This window comes from Rhagoletis zephyria, unplaced genomic scaffold (assembly GCF_001687245.7).
Source record: "Rhagoletis zephyria isolate East Lansing unplaced genomic scaffold, Rhagoletis_zephyria_1.1 Rzeph_scaffold_00340, whole genome shotgun sequence".
In the NCBI taxonomy this organism is placed as follows: domain Eukaryota; kingdom Metazoa; phylum Arthropoda; class Insecta; order Diptera; family Tephritidae; genus Rhagoletis; species Rhagoletis zephyria.
The window spans coordinates 235,331-251,994 of record NW_016157424.1 but is presented as its reverse complement, the minus strand read 5'-3'; the positions used below and the strand labels follow the sequence as shown (position 1 = coordinate 251,994).

At 40.8% G+C, this 16,664-nt stretch overlaps 2 protein-coding genes across 2 annotated transcripts in view; one reads left to right on the top strand and one right to left on the bottom strand.

Annotated features, from left to right (window-relative positions):
• Positions 1-2,461: 2,461 nt before the first annotated feature.
• LOC108359115 (uncharacterized) lies at positions 2,462-4,998 on the top strand. Its single transcript, XM_017610794.1, has 2 exons — positions 2,462-3,071; positions 3,171-4,998. The coding sequence occupies exons 1-2, from the start codon at positions 2,970-2,972 to the stop codon at positions 3,711-3,713; spliced, it is 645 nt and encodes a 214-aa protein (XP_017466283.1). The 5' UTR covers positions 2,462-2,969; the 3' UTR covers positions 3,714-4,998.
• A 6,982-nt stretch (positions 4,999-11,980) lies between these two features.
• SCAR (wiskott-Aldrich syndrome protein family member 3 SCAR) overlaps positions 11,981-16,664 on the bottom strand; it is a 174,190-nt gene continuing 169,506 nt past the window's right edge. The window contains exons 3-4 of the mRNA XM_017610790.1: positions 12,169-12,711; positions 11,981-12,108 (exon numbers count right to left, since the gene is read on the bottom strand). Of these exons, the coding sequence (XP_017466279.1) occupies positions 11,996-12,108; positions 12,169-12,711 (656 nt within the window). The 3' untranslated portion in view covers positions 11,981-11,995. The remainder of the gene's footprint in view (positions 12,109-12,168; positions 12,712-16,664) is intronic.

Genomic DNA, 16,664 nt, shown 5'->3' with positions numbered 1-16,664 from the left:
CTGTAACGATTCCCGACACCTATCCTATCCCTGACATAAACGCTACTTTGTGTAGCCTTGGCAACTCCCGTTACTTCACGACCATTGACTTAACTTCAGGGTTTCACCAAATCCCTATGAAGGAATCCGACATATCTAAGACTGCTTTTTCGACCATGAACGGTAAATACGAATTTTTGAGATTGCCTTTTGGCCTCAAGAACGCGCCAGCCATCTTCCAGCGTATGATCGACGATGTACTGAAACAATATATNCTTCAGGGTTTCACCAAATCCCTATGAAGGAATCCGACATATCTAAGACTGCTTTTTCGACCATGAACGGTAAATACGAATTTTTGAGATTGCCTTTTGGCCTCAAGAACGCGCCAGCCATCTTCCAGCGTATGATCGACGATGTACTCAAACAATATATCGGTAAAACCTGCTATGTGTACATCGACGATATCATTGTGTTTGGTAAGGATGCTGACGATCATTTGAAGAATGTCGAAATGGTATTTTCTCGATTGTTGGAATCCAATCTAAACGTGAATTTAGAAAAAACCTGCTTCCTGCAAACTGAAGTTGAATTTTTGGGGTACATCATCACTCCCGAAGGAGTTCGTCCTGACCCAAAAACGGTTGAGGCTATGAATTTAATTTTGCCACCATGCAATTCGAAAGATCTGAAAAGTTTTTTGGGAATGACCTCCTACTATCGGAAGTTCGTTCGTGACTACGCAAAAATAGCTAAGCCATTGACAAATCTAACGCGCGGGAAAAATGCACAAATAAAAGCCAGTGCATCGAGGAAGGTAGAAATACAACTGGACAGTGCGGCTTTGCAAGCCTTCGATGACCTAAAACGTATGCTAACTTCCGCTGATGTCATGGCATTTCCTGATTTTGGTAAGCCTTTTAATTTGACCACTGATGCGTCGAACTACGCAATTGGTGCAGTTCTATCCCAGGGGGATATAGGTACGGACAAACCAATTGCATATATTTCTCGCTTCCTGAACAAGACCGAGGAAAACTACGCTACGAATGAAAAGGAGATGCTAGCCATAGTGTGGGCATTAGATAATTTGAGGTCGTATTTGTACGGTGCCAAAAAGATAAGAATATATACTGATCACCAACCATTAACATTTTCCTGAAGCTGTCGCAATTATAATGCTAAGCTAAAGAGGTGGAAAGCACGCATGGAAGAATATAACTGTGAAATAATTTATAAGCCAGGGAAGGCCAATGTGGTCGCGGATGCTCTTGCCCGTCTTAAGACCGAACTCAACGCCTTAACGGATTCTGTGGTGGCTCAACCATCAGGAAGCGAAATAGGAAATAGTGATGAGGTAGCAACAATGCACTCCGCTGAACAGGATAATTCCGATCTTATACCACACGTCGAGGCCCCCATAAACGTCTTTAGGAATCAGGTGATATTTAGAGTAGGTCAGGAATCTCGATGCCATGAGCAACCGCCTCATGGCTACCGCAGATATTTTATTTCTTTACCAAATATCAACAGTTCAAACGTTATTCCAATTCTCAAAGAATGCCTTAATCCTAATGTTATAAATGGCATAAATATTTCTGAGGAATTTCTTCAATTATTGCAAACCGTGTATGCTAATAATTTCCACACGTGACCATCCCTGATAGAATTTTCGATATAATCGAGGAAGAGCATCGCGGAGCCCACAGGAATCCGAAGGAAAATAGAGAGCAGATTCTAGAAAAGTACTACTTTCCAGGTATGTCAAAACAAATTAGGGATTATGTTAGGCAGTGCGAAGTGTGTAAGCTTAATAAATATGACAGGCATCCGGCTAAGCCTCACCTNCAAGAAGCTAGAAATGCAAGGATCAATTCAAAACGCTCGCCACCCAAAGAATATAATAGTGGCGATACTCTGTTCATAGCAAACAGACAAATAAAGGGGAAACAAAAGCCTCTATTTAAAAAAGAAACAATCGCAGAAAATAGAAATGCGACAATAGTAACTGAAAGTGGGAAAAAATTCCACAAAGTAAGATAACATTAGACAAAAGGTTAATAAGAAGCTTAAGATTACTAGGAATCCGGCGGTTCGGAATGCAAGCGTTTATGCGTTTGTAGTCGATGAAGTCATAGTGGTTCAATTCCACCTCGCTCAGTGGTGTGAGATGGCAGATTCGAGGTGGTTCAACTCCCCCACGGTAATCTTCTGCTTATTTGCGTGAAGCCACCCGTGCCATGAGTAGGTCATTTGCAATTATAAACGCTTATGACTAAAAGGGACCAACGCGGGCCTTCCATAGACAAATAATACCTATAGTCCGATGCAAAAAACCATAAATACACATTCTGCTAAATAAGTACGCAAAAGTAACAAATGTATACAAGAAGACATCTCGCGCAAAAGCGCCGAAAAATATAAAATTTAACGAAGAATAAAAGAACATGCAAATATGATGCAAATGCAAATGCAAAACATAATAAAAAATAAAAAAAAGAGAAAGTGAATTCTCACAAAAAAGGGGAAAAAAGATTGCATGAAACTTATTACTACAATTAACTTTCATTTTTCGCATTAACCACTTACCACTAATTAGTTAACAATTAACATAACTAACTACTTCACTACTGGGTTCCCTAAGAAAATAAACAATAACAAAAGAACATGCAAATCTCTCAATTCTATCACTACTCACCCCATGCAACTCAAAACTAGAATAAGGATCTTGGGTTAATTAAAAACATAAAGTTAGATATTTAGTTAAATGAGTAGAATAGTTAAGAGAAAAAGGATATGATTAAGACGAAATTTAGAATTAAGACTTTGAGTAGAATAAAAAATATAATAATGTAAAAAGGATATGGCTAAGACGAATTTCAGAATTAAGACTTTGAATTGTATAGAGTCACTATTATAACGTGGGTATGGGTAATAAACCATTAGTAGACTAATGTATTAATCTAATCCGTAGCACGTGCCCCTGCGCCATGGCGCATTCTTATGGCCTATTCAAGATAGACTCACCCCTGGTAACCATACGAGATGGGTATGGATGGATCATCGATGGACACTTCAAGCTAATTCATGTGGTAAATTTGGAACGATATGAACTGGCAACAAATCGGCTCGAGTGGGTAATAACTACCTTAAATGAAACAACAGCATCTACAAAGGTACTACTATTCCAGCTAGGCAGAATCCGCACACGTTTAAACGAACTAAGAGGTCACGAGACGGCTAGATTAAAACGATCTATTAACTGGATTGGGTCAGCTTGGAAATGGATTGCTGGCTCATCTGATGCTACGGACTGGGATGAGGTCCTCCGAAACGAAAATTCCCTTAATAAAAATAACGAGCAGCAGTACAAGGTGAATGATAAAATTTTTAAGAAAACTAATCAGTTATTGCAGAGGCTCAATGGCATTGTGGTCGCCACCAATGATGTAATCAACAAGAGGAACTTGGACAGGATTTCTCAAGAAGTCCAGCATAAAATCTTTATCCTGAATGAAGACGTCAACAAACTGATCCGTGCTTGTCAGATGGCTAAGGCAGGAGTCGTCAACACCAGTCTTCTGAGTATAGAGGAAGTTAACCAGCTTGTCAGTGAGATCGACGTTCTACCATACATCAACGCCATTGAAGCCATTGAATATAGCAAACCATCGATCTACACCAACAACACACCTCTTATACGTGTTGTCCCTACCAAAGGTCACAAAAGCTAGATTTAATCACCTGATCGCAAGAGCTAACATACAGAACGGCGTCCGAGTGGAATTGGCATATCAAACAATCCTGACCAATAAACATCAGACATTCGGCATCAAGGAACACTGCTTGCAATTATCTGCTCCCATGATCTGCGAAGGGAAATCACTCGACCTGCTACCAGAATCTAGTTGCCTGACTCGTCTTCTCAAGGGAGGACAAACAAGTTGTACTTATGCCACCTGTAACGATTCCACTGTTGAAATCATCAAGGATGATACCATTTTCCAACAATTCAAATACACTTAATGGTTCTTATATCCTCCAGATGAACAATGAGACCGTAGCTATCAATGGCAAAAACTACTCGAGTACTAGTAGATCAGGAGTACAGGTGCTTCCACCAATCTTGGCCAGCGTCACTAACCGCAGTGTGGTAATTAACCTCAACCTGATACACGGGATGACAGCCCATAATATAAAGCTCCTGGGATACCTCAAAGAGAAAAGCAATTGGTTTGCGTTCACCGAAGGTTTGGTGTTAGTCATACTAATGTTATCCCTTTGGCATATTTGGAGAAGGATTACGGCGAAGATACACCTACCTGCATTGAACATTGACAACAAGGCTAATTCAAAAACCGAAGAACATCCATCTAATCTGCGGGACGCAGATCTTTAAAGGGGGAGGAGTTAACACTTCCGCCGTCACCCAACATGTTGCATTCCCACAGTCCAGCAATACACGTGCGCCATGTCAGCATAATTGTGGTTCACAACATAATTGACATCCTACACCTTTGGCAAGGCCAAGTGCATTTCATCATATCATGCAATAGCAATATTGCACAACGTTATCAGACACCTATGGGAACCGTCGGCCACAGTTAGTACCTCTGGCTAATGCTTACGCAACTATTAGTATAACGGAGCCAATGCATTAGGCATTGCAGCGGTGTCAGCATAATTTCATTTCACACGGTTGTGAAATCAGTGTGTTGCATATTCCAAGTTACCTGTGGGAATTCAAGGCCAAGGCGGCTCACTGACGTCGCCTATGTCTGGCTATAGAACAACGACAGCGGAACAGGCTATAAGGGGCGGCAGAACTAGGATCAGCGGCAGTTGCATCGGGGTGTTACTATAGTCAATTAGGCTTATTTATTTATCTCAATAAAGTACTTTTATTATAACGTTTAATTTACCTCTTTTTATTCCAGGGCAAGTTGGCCCTTTAATTTTTTTGTTGTTCAGGACCTTCAGTCCTTAACTTGTAGGTACATACGTACCTACCATATAAGTTCCTATGCATTGAGTGCAAAAGAGTGTGTTTTAGTACAAAACGAAATGAAATTTTATGTTCCTAAATATTTTTTGCTTAGCACCATATAAAAAAGTGTTTATGTAATGTACATAAATGTGATATATGTACATATATTTTTACACATCACATGAAAAAGGTGTCCGGTGGCAGAATTGGGTTTTAGATTTACAGTTTCTCCCTAACCGCTGAGCGTATCGGCGGCGTGGGGACAGCGTCAGCTTCGTCATTCGTGCGGGTTATTTAATAACGATGTCTCAGTGGACGGGTAAACAGCATGCGTTCGCAATAGAAGCGTATTTCAAGGTCAATGATTAGTGTGCAACTGCTCGTCGTAGATTTTGTCGACGTTACAATATTCGACGTTTTCCCCTACGACGACCCCTTCGACGATCTTACCCCTATGGATTTTTTCGGTGGGCATACCTCAAAAGTAAAGTCTACGAAAAAAACCCAGCGACCATCTCAGCACTAAAAAAATATCGTTCGTGAGGTTAATGGTATCCCAACATCANTTTTAGAGGAATAATTTTTAAAAAACAAAATCCGCACTTGTCTTCTTTGTAATAGTTATTGAAATAAACTTTTATCATTAGTAATTCTTTTTTAATTTAGCTTTTAATTCCTAATTCTGCCACCGGACACCCTGTATGTATGTACATACATATGTATGTGATGTTGCATAACAAGCCAATTAATTCATTATTTCTTTTCTTTTGTTTTTTAACGCCGTGAAATATACTGATTTTATGAATTAATACATTTATTTGTAATTTTTTATGGAATCGGCATCGGCATCGGCCGATTCTTTCCCCATAAGCCGATTAATCGGCATCGGCATCGGTACCTGAAAAAAAATTGGAATCGGTCGGACTCTACTGGGGTTAGCCGTGGAGGCTGCTCTATTAGAGCAACAGGGGGCCACAAAAGACGTGGTCCACTGCCGATGTGTCCGTAGTCCTGAGCAGACTCTGAGGTGACTCCACCCCTCGCAAGCATTGCACTTGACAGAGGTGGAGTGGTGGTGTAGTCGTCTCTGGCATACACATAAGGTGTATATTTCTGGCCCTGGGTTTGACTCGATGCCAGCCCTGAGTAGGAGAAAACGTAGCGGCTGTAGCCCTATGGACGAACAACTTCTGAGATACTTCGCCGACCTAAACGGGGTGAGATCGCCGAAACAGCAGCCCGTGGTCGGGTAAAACCTGAGTCATTCCGGTACGTAGAACCGGCAGTCGTGGGAATGAAAGGCCTATGGTGCTCTGTATTCCTGCAAGAAAATGCTGGGTAAGAGGTGGGGCCTACGACCTAATCTTATGCTATGGATGTACAAGGCGGTGATTCGCCAAATTATTGCATACGGTTCGCTGGTTTGGTGGAAAGCCGTAGAGATGAACTACATAGGCACAATGTTAGGCAGGGTACAAAGGTCAGCCTGCATTGCGATTACTGGGGCGATCAGATCATGTCCAACGGAAGCATTGAATGTCATCTGCCATCTGCCACCGATTAATCTCTTTATCAAGGAAAGTGCTTCACAGAGTGCGCTCAGGTTGAGGGAACTTGGATTGNGGGGTTAGCCGTGGAGGCTGCTCTATTAGAGCAACAGGGGGCCACAAAAGACGTGGTCCACTGCCGATGTGTCCGTAGTCCTGAGCAGACTCTGAGGTGACTCCACCCCTCGCAAGCATTGCACTTGACAGAGGTGGAGTGGTGGTGTAGTCGTCTCTGGCATACACATAAGGTGTATATTTCTGGCCCTGGGTTTGACTCGATGCCAGCCCTGAGTAGGAGAAAACGTAGCGGCTGTAGCCCTATGGACGAACAACTTCTGAGATACTTCGCCGACCTAAACGGGGTGAGATCGCCGAAACAGCAGCCCGTGGTCGGGTAAAACCTGAGTCATTCCGGTACGTAGAACCGGCAGTCGTGGGAATGAAAGGCCTATGGTGCTCTGTATTCCTGCAAGAAAATGCTGGGTAAGAGGTGGGGCCTACGACCTAATCTTATGCTATGGATGTACAAGGCGGTGATTCGCCAAATTATTGCATACGGTTCGCTGGTTTGGTGGAAAGCCGTAGAGATGAACTACATAGGCACAATGTTAGGCAGGGTACAAAGGTCAGCCTGCATTGCGATTACTGGGGCGATCAGATCATGTCCAACGGAAGCATTGAATGTCATCTGCCATCTGCCACCGATTAATCTCTTTATCAAGGAAAGTGCTTCACAGAGTGCGCTCAGGTTGAGGGAACTTGGATTGTGGAAAGAACGTACGTACGGGCATGGACGTATCCTGTATTCTTTCAACGACCCAAGCCTTCGCGAAAAAACTGACTACATTTGTCCTTCGCTCTCTTCAAGAAAAACTACGGCACGATTTTTCCATCAAGAAAGGAGTGGAAGGATCCTATTTATACTGAACGCTTCGAAGTATCCATTTTTACGGGCGGGTCAAAAATGGATTGTGGGGCAGGGGCGGGAATTTTTTCAACCGACCTCCAAATTGAAGAGTCTATTCGATTACCTAATTCGACCAGTGTTTTTCAGGCAGAGGTCTTTGCCATAAATGAGGCTTGCAAAATAATTTAAGCCTCGAAGCTAGCGAGAACCAGCATTGCTATTTTCTCAGATAGTCAGGCAGCGATCAAAGCAATTGGCTCTGTAAGCATCACCTCCAGCATAATAAAACGGTGCAGGGAGAACGTTATGGTTTTAGCTGACAGGCACGTCGTTGCATTGATCTGGGTGCCGGGGCACAGCAGAATTCATGGCAATGAGATGGCTGACGAGCTGGCCAGGAATGGGTCGGCTCTGGATATCTCAGAGGCAAAGGAGGTTCTTGTGCCTCTGAGCTATATCAAGAGCCGCATCTCTCAGCACTGGAAAAATGTGGCTAACAGTGGGTGGAAAAATCTACAATCCTGCAGAGTCTGCAGGAGTCTGTGGCCCACCTACTGGGCAAAACGCACTGCTTTTCTTATCAAACTAAACAGGAGGGATCTATCCCGACTAACTGCCGTTTACACAGGCCACTGGGCCGTGGGAATCCATGCTGCAAGACTAGGACTGGAACACAACATATCTTGTCGTAGTTGTAATTCACCAGATGCAGAAGAAACGGTGGAGCATCTGCTCTGCGATTGCCCAGCACTACGTAGGACTAGAATCAGGCTTCTAGGCAAACCCTGCTTCTGCGGTTTAACAGACATAAGTGATATTAACCCACTGCAACTTCTTAAGTTCGTGAACTCCACAGGCTGGGTTTGAGATATATAACCGACTTCTGCTGCTTTCTTTTCGGGCTTTCTTTTCAGGTTTAAATTGCGAGTAGTGGTTTTAAAACGGCACGCATAAGTGCTAATTGGAGTTGTTAAACTCGCCACTTCAACCAACCAGCCTAACTTCATATAATAAAGAGATAAGGAAAGCGAAGAGGGAAAGCTTCAGAAGCATTTGCGAGAACATTACATCCACTTCTGTAGCGGCAAGACTGCGTAAGGACCTAGCAAAAGACAGGATAGAGACCCAACTAGCAATCAAGCTGCCGGACGGCACTTACACCGGCAGCGAAGTTGAACGAGCACGTGCTCTACCTGACTACGGAGGGAACTGATCGAACATTTAGACCAACCCCAGTTGATTGGGGCACTGCGAGAGGCATATTCTCGCGAGCCAAAGTCAAATGGCCGTTTGGCTCATTTGACCGATACATGTCCCCGGGAAGGACGGGATCTATCCGGCTTTACAGCAAGAGAGAGAGAAGATCTAGTTACCCCACATCTAGTAGAATTAGTGAAGAATAGCCTAGCCCAAGCCTACTTTCCAATAGTGTGGAGAAGAGCTCGGGTAACATTTATACCCAAGATGGGCAAAAAAGACTACTCCTCAGCTAAATCTTTCAGACCAATAAGTTTAACCTCTTTTGTACTAAAGACGATGGAGAAAATTATTGACAATGAATCCGATCAAACACTCTGGAAGTTAGTCCGGTCCACAGTAGCCAACACGCGTATAGAGCAGAACGATCTACGGAAACAACCCTGTATCAGCTAACTACAGAAATCCAAAGTGCGTTTGAATCTGGGGAGATCGTTCTCTGTGCCTTCCATGACATAGAAGGAGCCTTCGACAACACCTCGCATGAGGCGGTAGGGCACGCACTAGAGAAAGAGGAGTACAAGTACCTATTCGCAGGTGGATAAAAGCGACCACAATAGGGAATGAGTCTGTGCAAATAAAAACCACGAAGGGGTGTCCACAAGGGGGCGTCTTATCACCCCTCCTTTGGAGCCTAGTAGTCGATGAACTCTTGCAAATCACTACATATTATAAAACAAAGTCACTTTTTCTGTCCCTATGTCCCCTTAAATGCTTAAATCTTGAAAACTAAGCAACGGATTTTGATGCGGTTTTTTTTAATAGATAGATTGGTTGAAGAGGAAGGTTTATGTCATTATAATGTGAAGAAATATATAAAGGGGGCGTGGCAATCGGACAAAATGTGGTAAAAACCCATAAACTTTTTGTTTACACAGCCATAAATCATAAAAGAATCCACCGATTAAAATGAAACTTACTTGAAGTTAAACTTTGAAATATTTACTTTCGTTCTGCATCAAAAAAAATAGTTGATTCATATCTTATTTAACCAAAATTGTTTAAACAAAAGCAGCACTTTTTCCAAAAAAAGCTGTTTGTGTGTTTGTTCGCTGTCAACCGAATGAAACATTAGAAGTTATGCGGGAATCTCACCCCACCTCATTCATGTTGAATTAGATCGTATGGTGAAAGAACTCGGTACGTATGTATGCAAGTACATAAGTACGAATCTCTCGCATAATTAAATTTCGGACGTATGTATGTATGTATGTATGTATTTTCAATTCATGTCTTTATTGCCGTACTGAATTCCATTGAATTGAGGGTTTTTATACAGAAAACCCAAATTTGAAAAATTTTTAGTTGTGAGGGTTTTTTCAGCGAAATAAACCGCTCTGTTAACGTTCTATATTAATAAATCGCACATAATTAAAATACAGTTTTTGAATAGTTTTTATTGATTCGGAGCGCGCGTTAGATATTCCAAAGATAGCAGGAAATCTTCATGGTATAAAGAAAGGGGAATTGTTTCACTCCAAATGTAACGCGTGCGGGCCACGGGCAGTAATGAATAAATCAAAACTACGGGATCGATTTTAATCATTTTTTCAGTGAGTGACATAGGCCTTATATTTTATTTCCGTGCGAAGCCGGGGCGGGTTGCTAGTGATATCATATAATGGAATCCGATGCTAAGGCTATGCGGATCACATCGTCATAATAGCAAGAGGAAAGTTCGAGAACACCCTTTGTGACATAGTCCAGAGGGCCCTAAGAATAACAAAGAAATGGTATGTGGATAATGGTCTTTAAATTAACCCAACGAAATTCCGATTATCCCGTTCACAAGAGGAAGAACCCTACCGGGAATGAGAACTATAGCTCTTGATGGCACGGAAGTCGGCGTCGTCTCGGAAGTGAGATAATTAGGCATCACGCTCGACGCTAAACTCTCATGGAAGGAACACGTCGATGTGACGACATCCAGAGCAACAAAAGCGCTAATGGTATGCAAACGCCTGGCAGGAAAATTTTGGGGCTGTAGCCTTCGGATTCTCAGGTGGATGTATACCATGATAGTCAAGCCAATGATAACGTATGGGGAGGTGGCCTGGGGCTCGAGAGCCAACCAAGCGACTGCTATTCGCTCCCTCACAAAATTACAACGACTTGCGTGTGTGTGCATCACGGGCGCAATGTGTACCTGTCCAACAGCAGCACTGGAGGTTATTCTCGAGCTCACGCCACTGCGCATTAGTATACAAAAGACAGCCAAACGATCCCTAATGAATTTCACCAGGGAGGTTTTTGGAAGAGGAAAAGTGGTATCATCTCGAAATATGGAATCTCTCAAGACCCAACTGCCCCTGACTCAACTCCCACGAGATGACATCTGCAGAATTATTAGTTTCCAAAGAAAATTCAAAGTAGAATTAGAGAATAAGGCAAGCTGGAATGACATAAACTTAAGTAAATACTCCCATCTGCGCCCCCTTATTCGGTACACAGACGGCTCAAAAACACCCGAGGACATTGGACATGGAATCCTTGGGCCAAGAACAAGGGTCTCAGTTCCCATGGGCAAACTGCCTAGCATATTCCAGGCGGAGGTTTACGCCATTAGTCTGTGTGCAGAGATCAACCTTCAGCGAAAGTACCGTTATGAAAATATATTAATATTTAGCGACAGTCAGGCCTCACCCAGAGCCCTTATCTCTAATGAAATCAAGTCAGCAATGGTTCTTGAGTGCGTCGAGAGGCTTTACGCCTTAGCGGCAGCCAACAAGGTAATGAGGAGGCAGACATGCATGCCAGGAAGGCGGCGGCAAAAACACCAATAGGCCCCGAGCCCTTCTTTGCGATAGGACCGCAAACCATCAGAGACGAGCTTAGGAGACCCTGGGCTGCGACAGGGAGGTTACAATAGGGAAAGATATGATAAACTTATTCATCTCCCAAAGTATAAACTAAGATTCTAAGAGGTATCTTAACAGATTAAGAAGTCACCTACATAAACTCGGGATCTGGTCCAACAATTTATGCCTATTCTGTGATAACGCAGCTGAGACTTCTGAGCATATACTTCTCGAATGCGACGCCGTGGCGAGAAGACGGGAGAAATACCTCGGGTCACTATGCCCGCAGCTCGATGTCACCGAAGAAGACTGAGCGAGGTGTTGTAAGGAGGAAGAGGGCACAATAGATCACCTGGTCGCAGTGTATACCTCAACTAATATTTATCTATCTGACCATATTTTTATAAAAAATTCGCGAAAAAATAAAATATTAAAAAAAAACAGTTGCCCGTATTAAAAAAATCCCTGTACCTAAACTTTGTTGATTGACTGTATTTGTTATCCATTCACATGTGATAATTTATTCGTTGGTAAGCATACTAACCTGATGTTCTGGTTGTGCTGAAGGCGGTAGATCATGCCAATTAGGTTGCTCGGGTATGTTAATCAAATTTATATTAGGAATATTTTTGCCTAGACGTAATACAATATTTAGATTTTGAATTAAATTAAAACCTGATTTCAAAGGCTTACCCAGTGAAGTGTTTCCATTTATTACAGAAATTGATCGTGGTGGTGAGGATGTATTCATTAACGCTTCGGGTATAGGTGGCGGTGGAGGTAATATATCGCGATTGTTTACCCCATTTCGCGTACGCGTTGGAGTATTCGCATTAGAAGACACAGGAGTAACGTGTCTGCTTCCATTAGATGGTGGATCCGGGGGTGGTTGGGAGGGGCGAATTTTCGTACGCGAAAGCATGCCCTGTGCACAAATGCCTTCAGAACCAAATTGTTCATAAGATCGCTGATTTTCGTTAAATGTTTCGTCATCATATAAATCTTGCAATTGCGCTTGCTCAATGCATTGCATGGAATGTATTGCCAAAATTCCATTTTCAGTTTTCCCAATAGAAGGCGAATGAATACCAATAGCGTTGGCAACGGCGGAAGTAATTGTTGTACAAGATTGTGTTAGAGGGTCGCCACAATTTCCAGCGGCTTGCTCGGAATTACAGACCTTACGTAAATTAATGGAATTTGGACGATGGTGACGTGATTCAAGAACTCCAACATCTAACAAAAAAGGAATAAAATACAGTTCTAGCGGTAAACACACTGCACAAAAAATCATATGTTTAAGTTGGTTTGACAACATACATATGTACATATGTAATGAATGTTTTTACAAAAATATCTATATATGGGCCTGTTCGAGGCACGTAATAAATGCGGCATTACTGTTTCACCGATGAAAATTTGCAACACTGTTGCGACTGCCCAAATGATGACACGTTGGTAGAAATTCACACCGAACGTGATACCTTAATAACACTGGATCACAAATTTTAATTTGGTTTTTGTTCTCCAGACGCCGCTATCCAATTACTATGTAGAATTGCTCGGTGATTCCGAAATTCGGGTTAATTTTTTTTTCTATGGATACGTTTTCGAGATATTTGCAATTTACCGTTATTCAGCTTAAAGCAAAAATTGGTTCCTCTTAATCACGTATATGTTACGAACCAATTTAAAAATCTTAATAGAAAATACGGCCAATGAAGTTCTCCATAAACCGTATATACATCTTATTCCGATAGGGCTTATACAGCCCGATTCTGTGCACTTGATAAATTGAAAATCTTTATAATTTGTCAAGTTTTTATTATTTATAAATAATTGGTATTCTAGCACAGAAATCAAAACCTCTTTTCTTGATAAATTATCAAGATTGAAAATGCTATTGACAAATTGAGATTTCATGTGAAATGTATAAATTTTTTATATTAATAAATTTGTTTCTAACAATTAAATACTCCATGTGCCGGCATTTGAACGTGCGACACACGGAATTATAGTACCTACTCGGCTAAGGCGGTCAAGGGCTTTTTTGCTTTTAAATTCATATTTTTCATATGTGACAATGAAATTAGTTCCACTCATGTGGAAATCAGTTCGACTAATGTGGAAATCGTAGAGCTTTTTGTTTTATAAATATTGACACAGAATGCGAAGGAAGCTTTTACTTGATAAAAATCTTGATAAAATTTCTTTACAAAAAATTTATCAAGAAAACACAGAATTGGGAGGATAGTTTCTGACAAATTTATTAATCATTCCAGCTTTTTTTATTTTTTTATTGAAAAATTAAAAAATCAAACTTTAACAGAAGGAAAATTAAAAAAAAAAAAACAGTTCTGTGCCAAATTTTTGCATTTGTACTAAAGCCTGTTCTGTTATAAATAAAAAATCAAGTTACTGATGAAGAAAATCGATGGATAAATACGAAATAACTAGTGAACACGCATGGCGTTAAGACGCCAAAATTGAGCTTAACATTTTATACAGATGGCAACACTATTCATAAACCTTAATAAATATTGAAAATGTTTCAAGTAAATTCGTCCATCCCTTTTTGAACGAAGAGAGGTCTCACATGGCGTCGGTTTTTCATTTCCTCAAAATTCAAACCACCGTGCACCGCTAAAAAAGGTCCTAACTTTAAGAAATAAAACCTTAATGCACATTTAGAATGACGGTGCTGATCTGATGACCTTCACATTTACCTATTTACGCCCAAACAAAAACGGTTAAACTTTTATTATATCTAATTTTATTTATGTGACTATAAAAGCCATTTTAAACAAACTTAGGAATTAACATCAACGAAAACAGTTTAAAAGTTATCTTTTGGGAGTGTACTTTTTTTAGTACAGCGGGCATTTATGCGTGTTAATTTTTAAAACATTATTTGACAAAGCATAACGTTTTTTTGCATCCTGTACATTGTCATTGTATAATCTCATGACACAAAACTCAGTTTTGCTGCTTGGGCAACTTGCCTGGGTTATGTCCGCTATGCTTTGGGTTTGGATCTGCTACAATAGAACCGGATGGGTGGCTTTTTCGAACAATGTGTCCTCTAACAACAAAACATGTCGATCGAATCCACCGGTTAGATATACTCATATCAAGCATGTACGTGGAGATTCATAACCCACCACCAATGATTTTTCCACAATATATGTCAAAGACTTAGTAATAACCTTCAGAACTTGCTATCGCCCAGTTTTAGTAGCAAAATATAATCGAAATTTCGTTAAGAAATAAATATATATATAGCTCTAGAAAATTAATTGAGAAACTACCTGACGTTTTAGACAAAAACTCTGAATCATCATGTCACACAGAGGCCAGATTTTGAACATTTTATAATTTTACGTAATTGCAAGACTATTTTCAACTACTCACTTCTCACTTTTTTTTCTTACAGTAAAGTATTACTAACATAAATCTCCATAAATAATTTCCGTATCCTTAAATACCTCTAGAGATATTCTGTACGATAGTTCCACTTGTATGATCTATAAATAAGAGAAATATGCATTATATAAGTTTCAGTATGTAAAGGAGGACCCCGCCCCCTTTTCCAATAACCGCCACTTTTCTACTGAGTATAGGATTGATTTCATATACTATCTCCATACCAAGTTCTAGTATTCTACAGCAAACTCCTCTTCGTATGCAGTATGAAAAATTCAGTTTGTATGGGAGCTGCCACGCCCCGATGACATATCCAAATTATTTTTAGTCTATAACCATGCTTGGAAAGTCGGAAATAGGTGTCCAAAACTTCGAAAAATCGGTACGGCTGTTCTCAAGCTTTTCGAACAGAAAAACCGGCTTTCAAAAAATTGTATACATATATTAGTATAGATGTGCCCGTTGTACTAAAAAAACGACAGCTAACGGAATAGCTGTATAAATCCATCAAATAACAAACCCTTATACCCACTGTTAGTAATTTGATTAATTTACTTTTTTTACTCTTTATAATAGCGGATATTTTAAGGCAAAGTGCAATAATTTAAGAAAAACTCGCAGCTTTTCATGTGGACCACTTCTAATGTGAAAAGTCGATTTGTAAGTGTCCAAATCCGGTATCCCCAGTTATACTCGTACCTATTTATCGTTTATTCTATCTGAAGTGAAATTAATACCAGTATGTGCAAACTTATTAAAGCAATTTCGTTCTAGTAATAATAGTAAACTTTTAGACGTGGGCTTAATTGGTGTCGTTTATATAGTACAGAGAGCGTAAATGAGTTAAAGATCTGATGACCATTACAAAAAAAATTATTTATTTATAAAACTTAAATCAAACTAATTTTTTCGTTATATTATGGGTTTATTCGAAAGAACATATATTCCCATTAGTTATGGAACCAAATTTCATCATGTGACTGTCTTCGCAGTAGCGTATCCTGTTAACCCAGTTCTCCAAGACCTTGTTGATGGTTACTGGCTCTATTGTAAGAAATGCCCGACATACGCCTTAAAGCGTAATAGATTGTTCGCATTATATCGGTCCTTCACGGCATGGCACAAAAAGTCTAAGGGCGTTAAATCGCCGCTCCCAGGGGGCCAATTGACTTCATCGAGACAGCTGATAACACAATTACCGAACTNACTGGCTCTATTGTAAGAAATGCCCGACATACGCCTTAAAGCGTAATAGATTGTTCGCATTATATCGGTCCTTCACGGCATGGCACAAAAAGTCTAAGGGCGTTAAATCGCCGCTCCCAGGGGGCCAATTGACTTCATCGAGACAGCTGATAACACAATTACCGAACTTTATCGCTCAAAATAAAAATCGAATAGATGGCAACCCTAACAAAAACTATTTTCAAACTAAAGTTTTCTTAAAACTCTTTCTTTTACCACTCATATTTTAATATTTCATTAAAATTGTGTAAATGCTAAGGTACGAATAGCGATTACGCGGCTGAAAAACAACAAAGCTGCTGGAGCTGACGGCCTGCCAGCCGAGCTATTCAAGTACGGCGGCGAGGAGCTGATGAGGTGCATGCATCAGCTCGTATGCAGAATATGGTCAGATGAACGCATGCCCGACGACTGGAATTTAAGTGTGCTCTGCCCAATCCACAAGAAAGGCGACCCCGCCATACGCGCCAACTACCGCGGAATTAGCCTTCTAAGCATAGGTTACAAGGTCTTATCGAGCG

What these genes read in the sequence shown, in the direction of transcription:
- LOC108359115 (XM_017610794.1), top strand. Translation starts at nt 2,970, where the DNA reads ATGGCGCATTCTTATGGCCTATTCAAGATAGACTCACCCCTGGTAACC. An exon ending in ACTTCAAGCTAATTCATGTG is followed by an intron (nt 3,072 to 3,170) that starts GTAAATTTGGAA and finishes CTACTATTCCAG; the next exon opens with CTAGGCAGAATCCGCACACG.